This window comes from Aspergillus heteromorphus, assembly GCF_003184545.1.
Source record: "Aspergillus heteromorphus CBS 117.55 chromosome Unknown BO70scaffold_4, whole genome shotgun sequence".
Lineage (NCBI taxonomy): Eukaryota > Fungi > Ascomycota > Eurotiomycetes > Eurotiales > Aspergillaceae > Aspergillus > Aspergillus heteromorphus.
Window position 1 is genome coordinate 730,701 of NW_020290409.1, and position 18,467 is coordinate 749,167.

The following is an 18,467-nucleotide window of genomic DNA, read 5'->3' on the forward strand; positions in this document are numbered from 1 at the left end:
CCCGAAGACAAGTATTTCCCTTGTTCATCTCACCATACGCCATAGACCGGGTATATGTGTGCCATCTCCACTGGATTGAGGCACCCGGTGAGGAGGCAAGTGGCATGATATTGTTCCAGGCATTGGGTAAGTCAGTATCCGACAAATAAATCTATAAGCTTCTTAACAGATTCTTTCAGCCTAGCTCTGTCTCTGTAATGGGGTCTTGGAGGTGGTTTTGCCAGTCCACCTAGGGATCCTCAACTGGCTCTGAGGTTGCTGTCTTTTTTTGCCCCTTTGGGGTTTTCTTGTCTGTTTAAAAGCTGGTGTTTGGGATATTCATACCGCCATTGAGGGAGGACAGATGCCTTCGTGTAGATAGATGGTGGCGGTTTTTTTTCCATGTAGAATCTGTCTTTTTTTTCGACATATACATCCATCGAAAGTCAGAGACAGTTCAAGCCCCAGAGATAGAATAACTCGAGGGCTAGACTTTCTTAGCAAGTACTACATACACCCACAATGATCACTTTCTTGCAGGCTTTTCAACTGTTGACCAATGTTATGTCATAGGCTCCCTCATCACTGTCGAGAGTTTTCCAACAGTCAGAAGCCACAGATTTGAGGCCAGCTTTCCAGCCATTCGACTCAATAAAGTGTGTTGTTGTCCATTTCAGCAATGCATACAGATCGAATGCGTTGTCAAATATCCCAGCTGTTGGTCGTGATGGCATCCCGACCCCATCCGCCACCTCTGCCATGCTACTTGTGAAGACCTTCTTCCTAGCCCGTTCCCAGTGCCTGGTGAAACTCAACCGGATAGTATGAACCAACAGTAGCAAGTCAAGCCCCAAGCAGATCCCAGCCTTCTTTCAGCCAGGACAATGCAGGCAATTGTCCATCACCCACTGATCCTGAATCCAGAGCATAGTACTCACACTTCCCGCGGGTAGATCAGATCATATGAATACGCGCCCTCTGAATCGAGACGATCTTTCTCTTTCCTTCCCGGACTGTAGATAATTAGGCCGGCAAAGACCCAATAGATCCGGTGTCTGCGAATCCTTTTTCAAGAGCGGGACCAAGTGCCGCGGACTGGTATTCTTTCGAAGCCATTCCTGGGTTGTCTTCGGCGAGGAGACAACCCGCACCCCACAGCCATGACCGGCTGCCAGTGTGGGAGCACTAGCACGGATTTCCAGTAAGTGGCCTTCTGTTAAGATAGATATCTTATCGAGAAATATCCTTCGTCGTGGCCAGGTTAATCACGATAGTCGCCTCCATAAGAAAGCTTGCTTCCAATCCTCGAAATAGGAAATACCCATGAGATCCAGCGGATCAACGGGTATTCCACCGGATACGTGGTCTGTGTGCAGTTTCATTGAATCTCGGGATCTTCTATGATTTTATCTTTTCGACCAAAAGTAGCCCTGGGAAGTCCTGTAAAGGCTGTATTGCATGGATACGCTCCAAGTCAGAGCGCTGGGAGCTCTCGACCGACGGTAAAAAAAGTGCAGCTGGGTTCAAAAGTTGCATTCCGCACTTATTCTGGTTAGTATGGAGTGAAACAAGGGTTGGTGGGACTTGCAGCCCGGGATTAGCTGCAGCAGGATAACCGGGAGAAGCCAAAAGTGAGGAAGCTGTCCATATTTATTGGATAGAGACGGGCGAGGTCAGTTTGGTAAGAGGAATGGTTCATGGGTTATGTTTGATATTGTGGGAATTTGATGGTTTCGATGGGATGCCGGGTATAGGGATGAATATTTATGAAGGAGAGGTGGGAAGGAAGGGGGATTGTAGGAACTGGGGTAGATATAGATGTTACGAGGATGGGTTAGGGTATTGAATGGAGGTTGGCCATGTTGGTAAGTTGAGTTGGTGATGGGTATGGATTCACAGATATATAGGTTTGCTTGGATGCAAGTCTCTTAATTCAATGACGCAGAAAGTTACAGTGACTGGATAGGTAGGAGTGTAAGCCATAGGAAAAAAAATCAAAAACCCTCATTCTCATCCATCCACCCCTCCACCACCGCAACAATCGGATCCTCGTCCACCTGCATATTCTCCACCACTGCATCATCATCATCATCATTCTCCCCATCTACTACATCCCTCTCCTCCAAGAGCGTCTCATTCCGAAACGAAACATGATACACCACATCCCCAATCCTCGCCCCCCCAGGAGCAAAGAGAACCGTCCCACTGGCCAACCGAAAGAACTCACTTTCCTGCACCTCATCCCTCCTCGCCGGCCCACTCCTCGTGTACTCATTCCCATCGTTCCTACAATTCGGGCGACTCTGACAATACCCCAGCCGACTGGCATTGCTAAAGGCGACACTGAGCCGACAAGGCGGTTGGTTATGGCAGCCTCTGTTCCGGAACTCGCCTCGCGAGTAGTAGAAGTTCCGGAGGGCTTGGCCTTGGGCTGCAGATACAGGATACGTCAGTCAGTCAGAGCAGAGACAGACAGGTTGATCGGTCTAACGGGGGATATGGTGGGTAAACACGAACCGTTATTCTGCCGTGCTGCAACGCAACGATTGACCTGGTTGCCGCGGTCTGACTCCCTCACGGACTTGAAGGGGTACTCGTCGCACTGGTAGCCGCTGCCGTAGGGGGGTCGACTGCATCGGTTGGGTCGTCCGCAGCCGGCTCCCCGGGTGCGTTGCTCGGAGGTTCTGTTGGAGGGTCGGTCCCAGGTGAATGTCGTGCCCCAGTTCTTGCATTTTGCGCCTGTGGGTATGATTAGTGTGGTTTGGGGGGGGGGAGGGAGGGAGGTGTATGAGTACCGTAGCACATGTTGAGGCAGACGTCTGGGATGGTTGATGGTTAGCATTGCAAAGTCGAGAAGAAAGAATGGGAGACCTGGATGGATGGATGGCATACCGCCAACTTGGTTGCTATTGCAGTTGAACGCTATGGTGTCTGCAGACCCTAGCGATAGCAGAGAGAGGATGCCCAGGAGGAGAAGGAACTGTTTCATGTTGAGTTGAGTTGAGTTGAGTTTTTCGATATTGACTTAGGCAGTGAAGCCCGTACCTTTGACGACCGTTCATCTTCGACAGATGAGGCACTTTATATACACCATGTTCTATAGACTGGCCCTTCTATGCTGTACGCAAATGACCTCGCGCACAGCCATATAAGGAAGGGGTCGTACAGTATCCATCGACGCTGAGAGCTGGCTGGAGTCAGCCGCGCGGGGAGTGTCGTACGAAAGGCTAAATGATAGCGAAGAGAGACATGGAGAAGAAGAAGAAGAAGGTGGCACGACTGTCTTGTGGATTGGGCTGGGGGGGGGATTCACCAGCCGATGCGGGTCTCTCAGGGTTAAGGTTGGCATGCCCCGTGCAGGTGCAACATCACTTCCCTTCCCTTCTCTCCCCTCTTCTCCCTCTTTCCTCTCTTCCTCACTCCCCTCCATCCCTCCCTTCTTCTCCATCTATCCCAGTACACTTACACTTCTTGACCACGCGTCCCAAGCACATAATACCAAACAAGTAAGTAAACCCCTTCCCCGTGACCTCTACCCACTCACTCACACCCCCCTCCATCTAGCACCACATCGCATCCTCCCACCATGACCTCCCACCCCAATCCCAACCCCAACCCCAATCCCACCATCGACCTCACCCTCCCCCCACCTACCCCCCCCTCCACCAAGCCAGCAACGCCAACTGGGACGAAGCCTCCTTCGCCATCTACACCCTGATCACCCTCCCAGCCTCCTCCCTCTCCGCCCTCCTCACGACCCTCAACGACGAATGGACCCAAAACATGACCGACGAAGCGCCGCCCCTCGTGCGCACGCCCCCCGTGTATGACTTCACGGGAACTAGTCTCCGAGAGGTGGTCCAGGCGCACAGCGCGCTGGACAAGGGCTTCACGCCGCGTGACGACAGCGGCGCGGACGGGAATATCCAGTGGTACCCGACGGCGTTCATTGTCGTGACCAGTCTGGATTGGAGGGAGAGGGGGCTGGTGTTTGTGTATGTGGATGGGGAGGACAGTGGGTTTGCCATGGAGAAGTTTGTGTTTATGGTGGATGATGCGTATCTGATGCTGTCGAGCTTGAGTTTTGGGGATGAGAGTCTCGCGGGAAGTCGGGAGAATTATGGGGTGGGGGAGTGAGTGAGTGAGTGAGTGAGTCAAGGGTCTATGATAATAAACTTATTTAAGATTGCAGATACGTGTAACAGCTCATCCATCCCATTACTCCCAGTGTGCAATGTAATCAGGCAGATAACTCGCTACTACAGCCCCTCTACAGTCTAAGGTCTGCATGAATGACAGGGTAGGTCATCAACCGTCCCACTCTCAGCACTCGAATCAACCCATCCATCTCTCCATCTCGTCTCCTGTTGCTCCGCTCGTCTACATCAGACAGTTCAGCCAACTTTGGCCTTCAAATATGGTCCATCTGTGCCACTTCCACCATTCGATCAAGGTATCAATTCGGCTTTTTTTTGGGGGGGGGGGGGGTTGGTTTGTGGAACAGTAACGAGCAACGGTCCACGCTTTTCTTCTATTGCAATTGCAAGTCTAAAGAACATGTTGTCGTACAGCCGAGAAACTGTCATCGGAGGCATTCAGACGATATCGCTTCTTAGAGCCGATTGGACATAAGGTCGACTTACTTCGCTCCATCCAATAAATGGCCCATCCGCTTGACCAGGCTGAGAGACCAGACAGACAAAGTAGAATGAACTGGCCGAAGATGGTCAGGGGACGGAGAAATCCCTCTCTCCTCTCTCCTCCCCTATCCCCATCACAACTTTTCCAACCCCCCTGCAATTATCCAGAACAGTCCATCTGTCCGTCAGCAAATCACCCCGACCCCAAATCCCCCAAATCCCCCTCAACCTTGGGCCCCCTAAACCCCCGCTTCCCCATCCCAAACCACAACCCGACCACCACCCCCCACAGCCCCACCAACACGACACACGTATAATTCATCGACTCGACCGCCACCGGCAACGACAGCGGCAAACAAACAAACACCCCCAGCACCACAATCCACATCACCACGAACCCATTGCAGACGTAGCCCAGCCACCCCAGGTTCAGATACCGGCGGGGCAGCGCGGCAGATCGGCCCGAGATGAGGATGATGCCCTGCGGCACGACGTAGGTGATGTTGAGGAAGAGGACGGCGCAGTTGGTGATCATGCTGAAGGCGCTGGTGGAGGCGAGGTAGAGGAGGCCGTAGATGGCGACGAAGGTCAGGGTGGCGAGGGTGGTGCGGACGGGGAATTTGAGGGTCGGGTCGACGTGGGAGAAGTAGGTTGCTGTTGGGGAGGAGATCTGTGTTTTTTTTTTTCGTTAGTATTGTTTTATTTGGTATGATTGGGCGGTTTACTGTGGGGATTGAGGGGGGGCTTACGTCTCGGGCGAGAGACCAGGCCATGCGGCTGCATGTTATCCATTGGGAGGGGATGGATGCTTGATTTTGATTAGTTTGGTTGGAATATGTGTGGCGGTTGCGTGTGGGTGGAGGTGGATGCTTACCGGCGTAGACAATCAAAAGCCACACTGATAAAAAGGTGGTGACGCCTCTGTTCTGGGTCCTGTACGGATGGGTATAAGTCAGAAAGGGCCCGGTATATGGAAGACTGCACCTACGCCTGATAGATCAACTCCAAGCTCGGAAGCGCGGACCTCACGACGGCATCCATGTCGGACATGCAGAACATCAGGGCAATGAACAGCGGCAGACAGGTGGCGAGACTCAGAAGCACGCTCATGATCATGGCCTGAGGAACCAGTCGACCGGGCTGAGGGAGTTCCTCGCTGATATGGATAGCTGAATCGGTCAGCAGCCATAGATGTGTCTGTCATTAAAAGCATACCTGCGTCCGTCCCTGCGATGGCGTACATTGCGTTCATGACGCCCAGCATCCACGCAGTCCCGTCGTTCCAGCCGGTCGTGCCGAATCCATCTTCGAGGAGGAATGAGGCGGGCTGCTTTTTCTCACACAGGGCCAGCGAGAGGATGAAGATGAGGAGCATGCCTGCAATGGATAGGTACAGGGCTATTTGGACGATCCAGTGGAGCTTGTTCGGGACCGTGAATAGTGGAATTACTGGCCTGTTAGCTGCTTTCGTCCTCTGACCTGATTTGAGTGATACATGATACTTACAGGTCAGCACCGACACAGCGAGATAGATGAGGTACACGTGCCAGTTCTCGGCTATATACTCGGGGCGCCAGAAGCTCACAATCCCCGTAAGGGAAGCCGTGACGAGCGAGATTCCCGAAGCCCTGCAGTTGCTATCAGCAGCTATCCAGATCATACTCAAAGACGATCCACTCACGTCACAATCCACCACGCCAGAACAGACATGCATCCGACCACGAAGGCAGAAAACCTTCGTGACTTTTTCGGACTAAGCATATAGCAGAAGTGATACTGGCCCCCGCTGGACTAGTATCGTGAGCTTTACCGCCCAGCAAGGCTGCGGAGGAGCGAACATACCGGAAAGGCCGAGGCCAGCTCACTCAGCCCGAGAATGGTAATCATCTGGACCGCAAACGCACAGATGAATCCGAAGATCACGAGGCGAGGGCCGCCATACGCTAGTGTCTGGCCGAAATTACTCTGTTTTTCATGCTTCTTAGCGGATGTCCGTGGCCCTCGGGATGTATCAGGTTTCTACTGACCAGATATCCGGCCCAGGAGTTCGTGATTGAGAAGGAAATGCCCAGAGTCGACGCCCAGGTGAACTGATGGGGCATGTCGGGTTTTCCGCTTGCATGGAGGGCAGGGTCATCCAGGTTGATGGCCTCCATTTCGTCATTCTGGATGCTCTCTGAGCTGACGATGGCATCTTTCCGATCGGTATCTGCGGCCATGGTGAGGTGCCTGGGCAGCTTGACGCGGCGGAGATCAGAGCAGATCGCCCGGTCCTACTCCTGGGTATGTGGGATCGGTGTCAGACTCTTAAAGAGTTGTGTCCCTCCATGAGGATGCAAGGGGCTGTTCAAGTGATCGTGCTGGAGCCTGGTCTGCCCTTGCGTTCGAGCAATGCTTCTAGCCTGCTCTGACAGATACGCTGCGCGCCCTAAGAGGCATTCTCTTGCTCGTGTTACTTGGCCCGCGTGGGCTTCGATCACATTGATAGAGTTGGAATTATACTGTCGTCATAGCTGAATGGGAGGACAATGGGATAGGCAGTCGGCCCTATCCCTATCCACACAACAGCCCGACTCCCCGAACCAAGGGCTCCCACACCACCCCCCTATTCCTCCACAACATCCTCCCGAAGAAACCCATTGCTCCCAGCCCCCCCGCGAGCGCCATTGCGGCCACCGCCATCAAATCCCAGTTTCGGGCCTTGTACGCAGGCATCCTTACATCCGCAGTCTGCAGATGCATGGGCCTCGGCTCGCTCCCCTCCCCGAACCTCAACTCGTCGTCATACATGACCTCCTCAATGAGATCAGCAGCGTAATACTTCCGCCGCGACGCAACGCAGGCAATGCGCTGCAGCCGCAGCGAGTTCCGGGCATACGTGCCCTCGAGGTCCTCAACCACCCTCTTGGCCTTCCCATACACCTCCTCCGCCGAGAACCGGAATTTGTCCAACGACTCCGCGACACCCGCATGCACCAACCGCGCCATATTGGCAATCTGGTCCGAGAAGATCCCCATCACGAGCATGCGCTTCCCGTGATACAGTCCCTCATTCGCACTCGACCCGCCGCCATGCGTGAAATAGATCTGAACCGCCTCGTGGTCGAGGATCGCTCGTTGGGGCGCAAAGAACGGGAAGAAAAAGTCCCCATGTCTGCCACTCAGAAGATCATCGAACGTGATCCCCGCACCTGCATCAGTATCGAACCTATACGCCAGATCCAGATCCTGCCGCCCACTCTCCCCTACCGCCCAGATCACCCCATCCAAGACCCCCTCCGCCAGTAACCTCAACAACGCCTGCACGATCATCACCGCATCTCCATTCGAGATGATAACATGCGTCCCCAGCGCAATATACATAACCTTCCTCCTGCCCTCCAAAAACACCTCCTCCCGTTTCCCCAGCCCAGACAACTCCTCACTCAACACCGGCCCCACCAACGCGGCCAGCGGCGGCAAATCCCTCGCGACCTCAAGCCCATAGAACGAATTGACCAAGACAATGTAATCCGGCTTCTTCAACGCGGGCAAATCATACGCCACGCCCTCCCCCCTCCTCATCCTCTTCGTCCATCGCCACAGCCCCAGAATCTCCCTCAGGGCCCAAACAACAACCATCTCATTCCGAATGCGCAACCACAGCGACGCGTCCTCGGACGTCACCGTCCCATCGATCTGAAACCCCGGCTGGCCAGGGATATAGCTACACGGCAGCATCAGCGCCGGCATGGTAGGCGACATTACAGCGATGGGAATGCCGAATTGGATCTTGATGTCGCGGACGGCATCGACGGCGAAGAAATCGGCCACGATGAAGTCGGGGCGCGTGGCGGGGGAGGAAGTGATGCTGTGCAGGCCGTGGTAGGTAAGCGGCCAGAAGGAGTCGAAGAGGTATTTGGATGGCATGCTGGCGGCGAGGCCTTGGGACATGTCCCAGTTGCGCATGCGCAGGTAGTGCGCGTTGTATTGGGCAGGGGTGGGGCCGGGGCCGAGGAGGTGGGTGGTTGTGATGTAGGGGTGGGAGGAGAGCCAGTCGTCTTGGTCGTTGAGGGTTGCCAAGGTGATTGTGTGGCCTCGCGAGGAGAGGATTCGGCCGAGTTCGAGGATGGGGGCTGATGTGGTTAGGGTGGTTTGTTTTGATGGTGAGAGGGGAGGGGGGGTTTACCGGCGTGGGTGTAGCCTCCGGTCGTTACGACCAGGAGGATCTTGCGGGGTGGGACGGTCATAGTGATGGTGATGGTAATGGTGATATAGAGCTATGCATTTGACAGGATGCGCAGTGGGGAGGAGACGGTCGTTCTAGGTATATCGGTCACATCTCGCCCCCATCTGATTGCTAGTTCAATATTGCCAAGCTTCGGGCTCGGCCTTTCGGGGTGATCAGATCAGGCCATCAACGCCCGACGGTGAATCCTGGAGGAAGAGACAGGCCGAATCGGATGATCGTGAGGATCCCCGCTAACGAAGACATTTGCAGGATCCGCTGCCCTGACGCAATGAGCGGCAACGTGAAACGCGGGACAGCCCAATGAGTGGAAGGTGGGGAAGATGGCCCGGGATTGCCGAGCTCAGCCTCGCTGTCTGCAATAGTAGTAGTGTATCTACTATCAAGGGCCTGTCTGGACTCTGGAGTCCTTACTTCTTACTTCCTTTCTCTTATCAGATCCGGGGTGGAATCTTGCGGCCTAACTAACATTGTCAGCAACCGCCACTTTCCCAGGGTTCAGCGCAAGGCTCACCGGCGAGGCTTGGCACCTCCCAGCCCCCATCAGCATCCAGGATCCAGGATTCGGGATTCACCCATTCACTCGGACCCAAGTGGGTAGGCAGCAGTATTAATATCCCTTACTTACCTGGCTTGTCTGTCTTCCTCTTTCTTATCGCTACTTCCGCCCTTACTACCCATACCACCCCACCAATAATCGCCACAGTAGCCGCTACGCATACTCCGTACTACAATCGCAATGGGCTGTCACCCATCATCATCATCGTCGTCCTCATCCCCGACGATCTCCCGCTCCGAAATCACCAACAACACCGCCTTCACGAACCTCACCCCCTCCGACACCATCACCCGCAGCGCCCTCGACAATGTCGCCATCACCCACTCCTACAGCTCGCCCAACACAACCATCACCCGCAGCACTCTGGCCACCAGCACCATCTCCCACGCGTACCTCCGCCGCTGCGTCGCTTCCAATAGCACCTTATTCTCTGTGCTTGCCTCCCGCACCGAGATCCAGAGATCCGTGGTCGCAGATGCCCGTCTCCGGCGGTGTACGCTCTCCAACGCGAACATCAGCAGGCAATGTAGGCTGGCGCGGAGCGTGGTGACAAATTCGGAGGTGGTGGATGGGTGTTCAGTCCACCGGGGGACGATCGAGCGGTCGACGGTGCGGGGGAGTGCGGTGAAGAGGTCGAGATTGGTGGATTGCGATGTGGCTGGATGTGTGATTGTTGGGTCCGACTTTCGGGGGATGGTGTTGCGGAATGGGGTGTGGAAGGGGGGAAAGTTGGTGGGCAGGATGGGGGCGGGGGCAGAGGTCGTGATGCAGAGAAAACGAGATGGAGTGGTAAGTCTTCCGTCTCTTTTTGTATCATTCTTCTATCCGGGCCGGGCTAATACTTCGCAGAGAATGGCGGTACCGGACAGGCTGGAGACCAGGGAGCCGACGGTTTGGATGAATGGAGAGGAAGAGGGTGATAGTGGGATGAGCGAGGGAGAGGAAAATATGAATATGGGGGTCCCGGGGACGTTGGCAACCAGGGAGCCGGCGGTTTGGACGAAGGGGGACCAGGGGGCGACTAGGGGGGTCCCAGAGGCGTTGGCAACTAGGGAGCCAGAAGTTTGGATGAAGAGAGATGAAGAGGGCGGCAGTGTAATGGGTGAGGGTGAAGAGGCACCGCCGCCGTATGAGCCTTGAGTTGGACTACTAGTCATGGGGCCCAGCTGGCTGATGGTTCCGAGTCTTTGATTAGAAAGGCACCTTCTGCAGTTAATTAAAACTGCTGTACCCCGTACAATGACCCGAATATGGCTGCATTAGAACCCGTGTTGCCCCTGGTGCGAAGACTAAACGGCAGGGTAGAGGATGCTGCTGCTTTAGACGTAAGACCATAGTAGGGGTATGAGACTCTGACAGTTCAGATCTCAAACGTCTTGGCTGGGTTTGATCTTGCTGGCTTAAGTAAAAGCTCGTTGCGCCGTTGGTGGTGATTGGAGTCGGACAAACTTCAGTGCACTGCCAGGTGTTTCCAGTACGGTGTGGCTTGTGAAAACTCATTCGAACAATGTTCAAGCTAGAACTCTACCGGTACGAACTTGACTCGGTGTGAGATCAATGAACTGCGTCGATTCTGCTTAGGCGATCCCGGGGCAAGTCGCAGCTGCATGGATCGACAGGATCGAGACAGCACACCCTAGTTCCGGAACAAGTGTCCGTAGTTCGTACCTTTGGCCAAACGTTTTATACATTGATTGGCCGGGAGGACGCCTGTTTGTTGAAGAGTGCGACAACCTCTTCGATAGATTGGGCTGGTGTTGGCAGAGCCTACATCTTGCACCCATGATAAGCAGGCTGCCTGTGCAGGGTGAAGTGGTCTTGCAGGCCGCCATGTCCTCCATCAAAGCTATTTGTCCCGTGGAAGAGCGGCCACTGAGCAAAGAGCAGAAATTCGAACCAGCCTGTGCGCAAGCCGAAAATATCCGACGTCTGCCAAGGGTGTCACCAGTCTCGGGTGGAGCGCTGACCAAAATGAGGACTCAGCATATTTTTACTCGATGTGGATCATGGTAGGCCGGGTGCTTGGGCTAATCCCATGGTGTTCAACGACCAGCTCCGTTATATGAAACACTAACTCGACCTGGTTGCATTCATCTCGACTGTGCATGCTGATCGCCAGCTTCGCTGGTCCTGTGTGAGGTGGGCATTCTTGGGCTCTCCACGAGTTCGTGGGCTCGACCTCGCAGGCCCATGCCCATTGCCTTCCATAGCAACCTCGGCCCCTCAACTTTGTGCCCCCGAAAACCTGGTTTGGTGCAATGGAGAAGTCATCTCAATTGTTCGCTAAGGATGAATAGACCAGGAGCCACAGGGCTAGCGCACAGACGGCGCCATGGTATCCTAGCCGTCGCACTGGTCTTCCGCATTAGTGTCATTTGCTTTTTTCCTCCGAGGCAAGCTCGACCGCCCGCCGCCGCGACAGCGGTCTGTTGTGAGGTTGACGAGAAGGCCAGAGGTGATGGATCTTGCGGTCAATGAACTCCAGGTGCGGTTCAGGAAGAATCAAGGCTCTGGGGTGAGCTGGGAGGGCAATTGACCTAAGGCATCCGGGGGGGGGGATTTGCTTTATAGACGCGTCGGACTTTCGGAGGCAGTGGGGAATCCGGTTCTGCCCCGTGACGGTGGAGCCGGGCCAGCTTGTGTCCCGCGATGATGTTGGCCGCTGTAGCAGTGCAGGGAGGTGGTTGCAGGTGGAAGGGTAGAAGGAGGGTTGTGGATGGTCATTGAGGATGAGTGGTTTGAGAGGATGTGTGATGTGTGATGTGTGATGTGATGTGATGTGAGTCTTTGCGTGGTGGAAGGAGAGTAGAGGAGAGTAGAGGGGAGCGACAGAAAGAGAAAGCAAACAAACCGGCGGCGCCGAGCGAGAACCTGATAAGGCTGGCGGGAACCCCACCGCGCCCATGGCAGCCTGAGGCTAGTGCTGGGACTAAGCCAGTAACGCCACTTCTGGCTCCGATGGCCTTCCGCCGGGCGGCCACAAGGAATTCTGCCTGCCTTTCCTGCTTCTCCTGCTCCGTCATCCCCAATCTTATTTCTCTTCCCCCATCCCCTCCCCCCCCGTCTCTCTCTTCTGTGCTACTTCTTGTCTCTCCTTTCTCCATTACTTCTCATCTGCCTGCTGGTTTTTTTTACAGGCGTATATAGTGTCTGGACAGTGTACTTCTATCCCCCCCCCAAAAACAACTGCTATATCGACGCCGACCGGCCTCTTCATCCGTCCCTTTTCACGCCGCATCGCGCCTCAGAGCGCACCCCCCTCCCGTCATGGGCCTCTCCAAGACCAACAGGATTCTGATCCTGTTGGCAATTGATTCCGCTTTCTTCCTGCTGGAACTGATTGCCGGTTTGTTGCCTCCATCCGCGCTCACAGTGGCTCTGTTGACTCCCTACTAACTCCCCGTGCCTCCCAGGTTATTCCGTCCATTCTCTTGCCCTGGTGGCCGACTCCTTTCATATGGTACGCCTCGCGACTCCCACAACCTTCCGAACCCCCTCCTAACTCGGCCCCTACAGCTCAACGATGTTTTATCCCTGTGTGTCGGACTCTGGGCCGTCAAGGTCGCCAACCGCGAAACCAACTCCAAGATGTATACTTATGGGGTAAGCTCATTTACCCGCATTCTGCGACCCGTCTGACTCGGGCATCTAGTGGCAACGTGCGGAGACCCTCGGTGCGCTCGTGAACGGTGTCTTTCTCGTGGCGCTGTGTCTGTCCATCTTCCTGGAGGCCATCCAGCGACTTGTTGAGCCGCAGGAAGTGAAGAACCCCAAGTTCGTCTGCATTGTGGGCTGTCTCGGCCTGCTCTCGAACATCATCGGTCTAGTTCTGTTCCACGACCACGGGCATGCACATGGACACAGCCATGGTCATAGCCATGGAGACATCGAGGAGGGAGATAGTGAGGCGGGCCATGACCATGACCACGACCACGACCACGATCATGATCACGACCATGATGCTCACGTGAGGACCCCTTCTTCGATTCCAAGTACCCTTCTAACCAGATCCAGCGCGCCGATTCCTCCCCCTATTCCCGCCGTCGCACCCTGGACAGTCAACCCCGTAGCTCCCGCCGTTACAGCGGTGCCACCGGCCGATTCGTCGATGTGGAAGACATCCAGGTCCACCCCGCTAGCTTGAGACAGGAGATTATCGCCGCCAGCCGCAGCCATTATGAGGACGAACAGTCCGGATCGGACAGTGACCTGCAAGAGGGCGGGAACCCCTCCGAGCGATCGGCGCTCTTGGGCCACCGGGATCGCGCGGGCAAATACACGGATGAGGACGATGCGCCCGTTCGAGTGCCACACGCGGCAACCGATGACGATCTCCACAAGTCCCACAACCACGCGCAGCCCAAGCCCAAGGATCACGGTCATGGCCATGGACACGACCTCAACATGCGCGGCGTCTTCCTGCACGTGATGGGCGACGCGCTCGGCAACATCGGTGTCATCGCGTCCGCCCTCATCATCTGGCTGACCGATTACTCGTGGCGGTTCTACGTGGACCCGGGCATTTCCTTGGTGATCACTGTGATCATTCTGCTGTCGGCCATCCCACTCTGCAAAGCGGCGTCGCGGATCCTGCTGCAGGCGGTGCCCCACGGGCTCAGCATCGACCAGATCAAGGAGGACATCGAGAGGCTGCCCGGGGTGATCGGCTCGCACCACCTGCACGTGTGGCAGCTGAGCGACACGAAGATCGTGGCGTCCATCCACATCCAGGTGGACACGGAGATCAAGGGCGAGGGCTCGGAACGCTACATGCGGCTGGCGCGGCAGGTGCGGAAGTGCCTGCACGCCTACGGCATTCACTCGTCGACGATCCAGCCCGAGTTCGCTCCGGACAGCGACGTCGAGGACACGCTCACTGCGGCGCCGTCGTCCGCCCGCGGGGCCTCGGCGTCGGGCACGCTGCCCAGCCGCACGCCCAGCGTCCAGGGAGACTCGCAGGCCTGCCTGCTGGAATGCGGGGAGGAGTGTGCCCGCGGTGGCCAGTGCTGCCCCAAGAAATCGCCGTGATTTACCACCAGCCTAGGCTCTCTCTTTACTGCACCATAATATTCCCTTTTCGTCTAACATTGTTTAACATACCCGGTACCTTGACTGCACCTACGCGTTGGGTTGGCCTTGTCGATGCTTCTCATAAACTTGGTGTCTGTTTGGTTGTTTGGGGGCTTCTAGATGTCCCCCCGTGTGGCTTACATCTTTCTTTTGAGTACCTACCTACCTTACCTTAGTATTCTTCTTGTATTCATACCACATTATTGCATATTAATTCTCCTGGTACCAGCTTTAGGTAGCATGTCTGTGTAACTCCCAGGGTGAAACGTCCTGTAACGAGCCAGGATGGCGCTCCTCATTTTTGGGGCGGCTTGGCAACCCCGTATTGTCACTCCATACGGCTGAAACCCGACCGCCCACGTGACCGCCCATCGCCGGCGATCCCCCTTGGGCCAGATGCCCTTCACTTCCATGTCGCCAGGATACCATCGTTAAAACACCCTTCCGGCGTCTCTTGGCCTGTCATTCGCTTTTCTGTGCCTTCTCGCTGCTACCATTCATGCGTCCTGGAGCTTGATTCTAGTTGTGCGACTGCTAGCTGCCCACTCGTGTCGCCTCGGCGCGGCAATGCAGAGGCGTTAGCTTGCGCTGACATCCACCCGTGAACAAACACCACCATGAGCTATCCATACTCGCACGGCATCCCCGCCGACGCCTACCGTCCAGCCCGTCGGGCGTCTCCCGTCGACTCCTCCCATGCCCTGGGGGGCTGGCGTCAACGGACCACACAATGGGGCGCCGAGCTGCAGCAGGAGCTGAGTAGCTGCAGCGGACTGTGGTCGCTGCTTAAGCGGGTCATCCAAACCATCTTCACAATCCCGAACGGGTTGATCCTGCTCTGGTTCTCGACGCTCTGGTGGGGGAACGGACGGTCTTCCAGGACAGTGTGAAGACGTGCGCGTGGGGCGATTGGGAGAAATGGGTACGTGCCGGTTTGGATGTCTACTGTCTATTGTTTACCTTACCGCCACTGACCCGATTGTTGTCCGCAGCCTCAAGATGCAACCCCCATCATGTCGCCTTCATCGCCGACCCCCAGCTGGTGGATCCTCACACCTACCCGGGCCGCCCGTGGCCTCTCTCGACCTTGACCGTCAAATTCACCGACCAATATCTCCGCCGCTCCTTCTCGTCCTTGCAACAGGAACTCGGCCCCGACTCCGTGCTGTTTCTGGGGGATCTCTTCGACGGGGGCAGGGAATGGTCCACGCAGCACAGCGAGAGTCCGGAGGGGCGGTATCGCAAATACGACGATCGGTTCTGGAAAAGGGAGTTCCATCGCTTTGTCAAAATCTTCGTGGATACGTGGAACGAGGGAGATGGCCACATCCGACACCCCGTCGGGCGGAGGCTGCTGACCGGGCTGCCGGGAAACCATGACCTGGGGTTCGGGTCTGGCATCCAGACACCCGTGCGCGATCGGTTCCAGAGCTTCTTCGGCAAGAGCAACCGCGTCGACGTCATCGGGAACCATACCTTCGTTTCAGTTGACACGGTGTCGCTGAGCGCGATGGACCAGCCCGACCCGGAGACCGGTAGCTCGGGCACAGGGTCTGGCGACGGAACGCAGCCCAACGAGCACATCTGGCGGGAGACGCAGGATTTCCTCGACCGCATGAATGTGCACCGGGGCCGGGCAGAGGTGGAGGCGCTGCGCATGCTGGGCAACCAGAGCGAAGGGCGTCGGTTCCAGCACCGCGCGATGGATATCCTCGAGCCGTCGCTGGCGCACACCGCTGCTCCGGAGATCGCGGGGTTCCCCACGATCCTGCTGTCGCATGTGCCGTTGTATCGTCGCCCAGCGACGCCGTGCGGACCCTACCGCGAACGGCATCCCCCATCTAGTCCCAACCTGGAGGAAGACGAGCGGAACGCCATCCCCATGGGCCGGGGCTACCAATACCAGAACGTGCTGACGCCGACGATTTCCCGAGACATCGTATCCAAGGTGGGGCCCAATCTGGTGCAGATGTACTCGGGCGACGACCACGACTACTGCGAGATGTCGCACCACGAATTCAGCGGGTCGCCGACCGAGATTACGGTCAAGAGTCTCTCGTGGGCGATGGGCATCCGGCAGCCGGGGTTTGTGTTGACGAGCCTGTGGAATCCCATCGACCCGGCCACGGGGCAGCCCTAGCCACGGCCCCGGGCCCGGGACACAGTCTCCAGAACCAGCTGTGTCTGCTCCCGGACCAGCTGTCGATTTTCATCCACTACGGGCTGCTCTTCGGCGTAACTGTGGGGGTGCTGCTCCTCCGCGCCGTCTTCCTCGCCCAGTACCCCCCTTCCCCGGCGGCCAGTGCCGATCCCCTCCTCCCCGTATCGGAGCACCGCTCCTCCCCCCGCCCACGCCCGGCCCGCTACAAGACCCCCTCCTCCAGTACGTCCAGCTCCACGTTCCCGTCCCCGCGCGGGCTGGCCAGTCGTGCGGTCAACGCCCCTCCCCAGTCCCCGTACGCGGGCGTCGGCGATGACGACGGCAGCTCGAAGTGGAAGCCCACACGGCCCGCGACGAAGGGGACGTTGATCCGGGCAGAATTAGTGGCGTCGGTGAAGCAGGTCGCGCAAGTCGTGTTTGTATGGTACTTCATCCTCGTTTGGCGATGGTAGAACAAAACAAAAAAAAGCCCTCGAAAGGGAATGGGATTGTAGTTGGTGTGGTGGTGTGTGTACATGTACATAGATAGATATATATTCTTCCGGGAGTATTGTACGTCCAGCATGGTAAGGTCATCAGGGTCATGGTCAATGGCGTTTTTTCTGGTGGGTAGAAAGGCCTGTTACATTATTCATTGATCCGTTATTCTTTATTTGTCATACGAGTATTCTACTACAACGTCTTAAATCACCCCGATCACATTTTGTCTATTTAATAGACTATCTATCGCCTGTCATCACGACATGAAAAACGCAGATGAACTTCGTACCAGAAGAAGGCCATATATCTAAACCTAAGGCAAGTACTCCATCAATCCGATATGGTGTAACGGCTAACATCGTCGCCTTTCAATCCAAAATTGTCCGCGACAGCTCGGGGTTCGATTCCCCGTATCGGAGATCTCATAACCACTTCTTTTTTTTTTTTCCTTTTCATCTTTTTGCCCCCTGCGCTGCTTTCTTCTCCACCCATCGTTCTTCACCCCAGTCCCTGGGGTGAGTGAGTGAGCGAGTGAGTGACATCCCTCATCCTACACGCCAATAATCAATATTCTCTACCTCAGACAACCCCCAATGCTCACTCAGTCCCCCGCAATCCCATAATCACCTCACCTCGTCTGCCACTCCCAATCCAGCCACGATAGTCGGTATGCCATCATCTCATCTCCTCTCCCCCCGCCAGTACCCCATCCCCGCAGCCTGCCCAGTGACAGTCTGAGTCTGAATCCCCACTCCAAACCCCCGACCATCGTCTCAAACCCTTTCCCCCGGAGAGAAATCGGCGAATCCTGAATCTTCCAGTTCCTTGGCGTTGATCGTCCTCGCGTGGCGTTGCCCGTCGCATGAAAGGCCTTGTTATCTACTTGTTCTGTCTGCCACACCAGCAAGACAACCTTCCCCAACGCGGGCTCCGGTGAGCCCTGAAATCTCTGCTTTGTCTGGTTCATCTGTGGCGGAACCATGGGCTGGGGAGTCTGGAGCGGTCGCTTAGTGGCTGGCGAGTTGAGTCGGTCGGTGGGTGGATGTTGTTAGCGGGAAAATCTATTTTTTGACTTTTTCTTTTCACTCCGCGTGAGAGATCAGGGGAGTCTGGGGTTAGGGTGATTGCGATGGGCCCTGGGGACTGGGCCGGGGGACTGAGAGTGCGAGAGGGAGAGGGAGGGTTAGGAGCGTGTATGTTGCCGGTTTGGGGTTAGGGGTTTGAGAGCAAGTGTCTGGGAATAGATTCGGGGTTGAGCTAATTGGGCCAGTCAGGTCATGCGGGCCGACAGAGATGAGAAATGGCAGCAGGGACATCGCGTGACAGATGCTGACAGAGAAGAGAAGAATC

The 18,467-nt window shown here is 56.0% G+C and overlaps 7 protein-coding genes and 1 non-coding gene across 8 annotated transcripts; 5 read left to right on the plus strand and 3 right to left on the minus strand.

The window, feature by feature from the left end:
• Positions 1-1,973: 1,973 nt before the first annotated feature.
• Positions 1,974-2,968, minus strand: BO70DRAFT_418166 (uncharacterized protein; the record flags this gene model as incomplete). Its single annotated transcript, XM_025547442.1, has 3 exons — positions 1,974-2,410; positions 2,497-2,718; positions 2,872-2,968. The coding sequence occupies 3 exons, from the start codon at positions 2,966-2,968 to the stop codon at positions 1,974-1,976; spliced, it is 756 nt and encodes a 251-aa protein (XP_025402334.1).
• A 103-nt stretch (positions 2,969-3,071) lies between these two features.
• On the plus strand, positions 3,072-4,116 carry BO70DRAFT_426804 (uncharacterized protein; the record flags this gene model as incomplete). Its single annotated transcript, XM_025547827.1, has 2 exons — positions 3,072-3,099; positions 3,650-4,116. The coding sequence occupies 2 exons, from the start codon at positions 3,072-3,074 to the stop codon at positions 4,114-4,116; spliced, it is 495 nt and encodes a 164-aa protein (XP_025402335.1).
• Positions 4,117-4,812: 696 nt separating this feature from the next.
• BO70DRAFT_385271 (choline transporter) lies at positions 4,813-7,193 on the minus strand (the record flags this gene model as incomplete). Its single annotated transcript, XM_025545722.1, has 9 exons — positions 6,647-7,193; positions 6,462-6,584; positions 6,301-6,410; positions 6,126-6,247; positions 5,835-6,068; positions 5,608-5,788; positions 5,494-5,552; positions 5,369-5,427; positions 4,813-5,289 (listed from the first exon to the last, which is right to left on the minus strand). Exons 1-9 carry the CDS (start codon positions 6,836-6,838, stop codon positions 4,813-4,815), a joined length of 1,557 nt encoding a protein of 518 aa, XP_025402336.1. The 5' UTR covers positions 6,839-7,193.
• Positions 7,072-8,848, minus strand: BO70DRAFT_368943 (glycosyltransferase; the record flags this gene model as incomplete). The annotated part of the gene is made up of 3 exons (XM_025544651.1): positions 7,072-7,089; positions 7,218-8,734; positions 8,788-8,848. 3 exons carry the CDS (start codon positions 8,846-8,848, stop codon positions 7,072-7,074), a joined length of 1,596 nt encoding a protein of 531 aa, XP_025402337.1.
• Positions 8,849-9,198: 350 nt separating this feature from the next.
• On the plus strand, positions 9,199-10,975 carry BO70DRAFT_426807 (uncharacterized protein). The gene is made up of 2 exons (XM_025547828.1): positions 9,199-10,195; positions 10,256-10,975. Exons 1-2 carry the CDS (start codon positions 9,587-9,589, stop codon positions 10,544-10,546), a joined length of 900 nt encoding a protein of 299 aa, XP_025402338.1. The 5' UTR covers positions 9,199-9,586; the 3' UTR covers positions 10,547-10,975.
• A 1,698-nt stretch (positions 10,976-12,673) lies between these two features.
• Positions 12,674-14,692, plus strand: BO70DRAFT_309301 (cation diffusion facilitator family transporter; the record flags this gene model as incomplete). Its single annotated transcript, XM_025540124.1, has 5 exons — positions 12,674-12,752; positions 12,820-12,866; positions 12,923-13,009; positions 13,059-13,373; positions 13,400-14,692. The coding sequence occupies 5 exons, from the start codon at positions 12,674-12,676 to the stop codon at positions 14,432-14,434; spliced, it is 1,563 nt and encodes a 520-aa protein (XP_025402339.1). The 3' UTR covers positions 14,435-14,692.
• A 502-nt stretch (positions 14,693-15,194) lies between these two features.
• On the plus strand, positions 15,195-16,728 carry BO70DRAFT_162167 (putative manganese ion homeostasis (Fr)). Its single transcript, XM_025538293.1, has 2 exons — positions 15,195-15,398; positions 15,469-16,728. Exons 1-2 carry the CDS (start codon positions 15,395-15,397, stop codon positions 16,614-16,616), a joined length of 1,152 nt encoding a protein of 383 aa, XP_025402340.1. The 5' UTR covers positions 15,195-15,394; the 3' UTR covers positions 16,617-16,728.
• Positions 16,729-17,451: 723 nt separating this feature from the next.
• BO70DRAFT_t65 lies at positions 17,452-17,536 on the plus strand. The gene has a single exon. It is a non-coding gene; the product is annotated as a tRNA-Glu (tRNA).
• Positions 17,537-18,467: the final 931 nt, after the last annotated feature.

What these genes read in the sequence shown, in the direction of transcription:
- BO70DRAFT_426807 (XM_025547828.1), top strand. Translation starts at nt 9,587, where the DNA reads ATGGGCTGTCACCCATCATCATCATCGTCGTCCTCATCCCCGACGATC. An exon ending in AGAGAAAACGAGATGGAGTG is followed by an intron (nt 10,196 to 10,255) that starts GTAAGTCTTCCG and finishes AATACTTCGCAG; the next exon opens with AGAATGGCGGTACCGGACAG.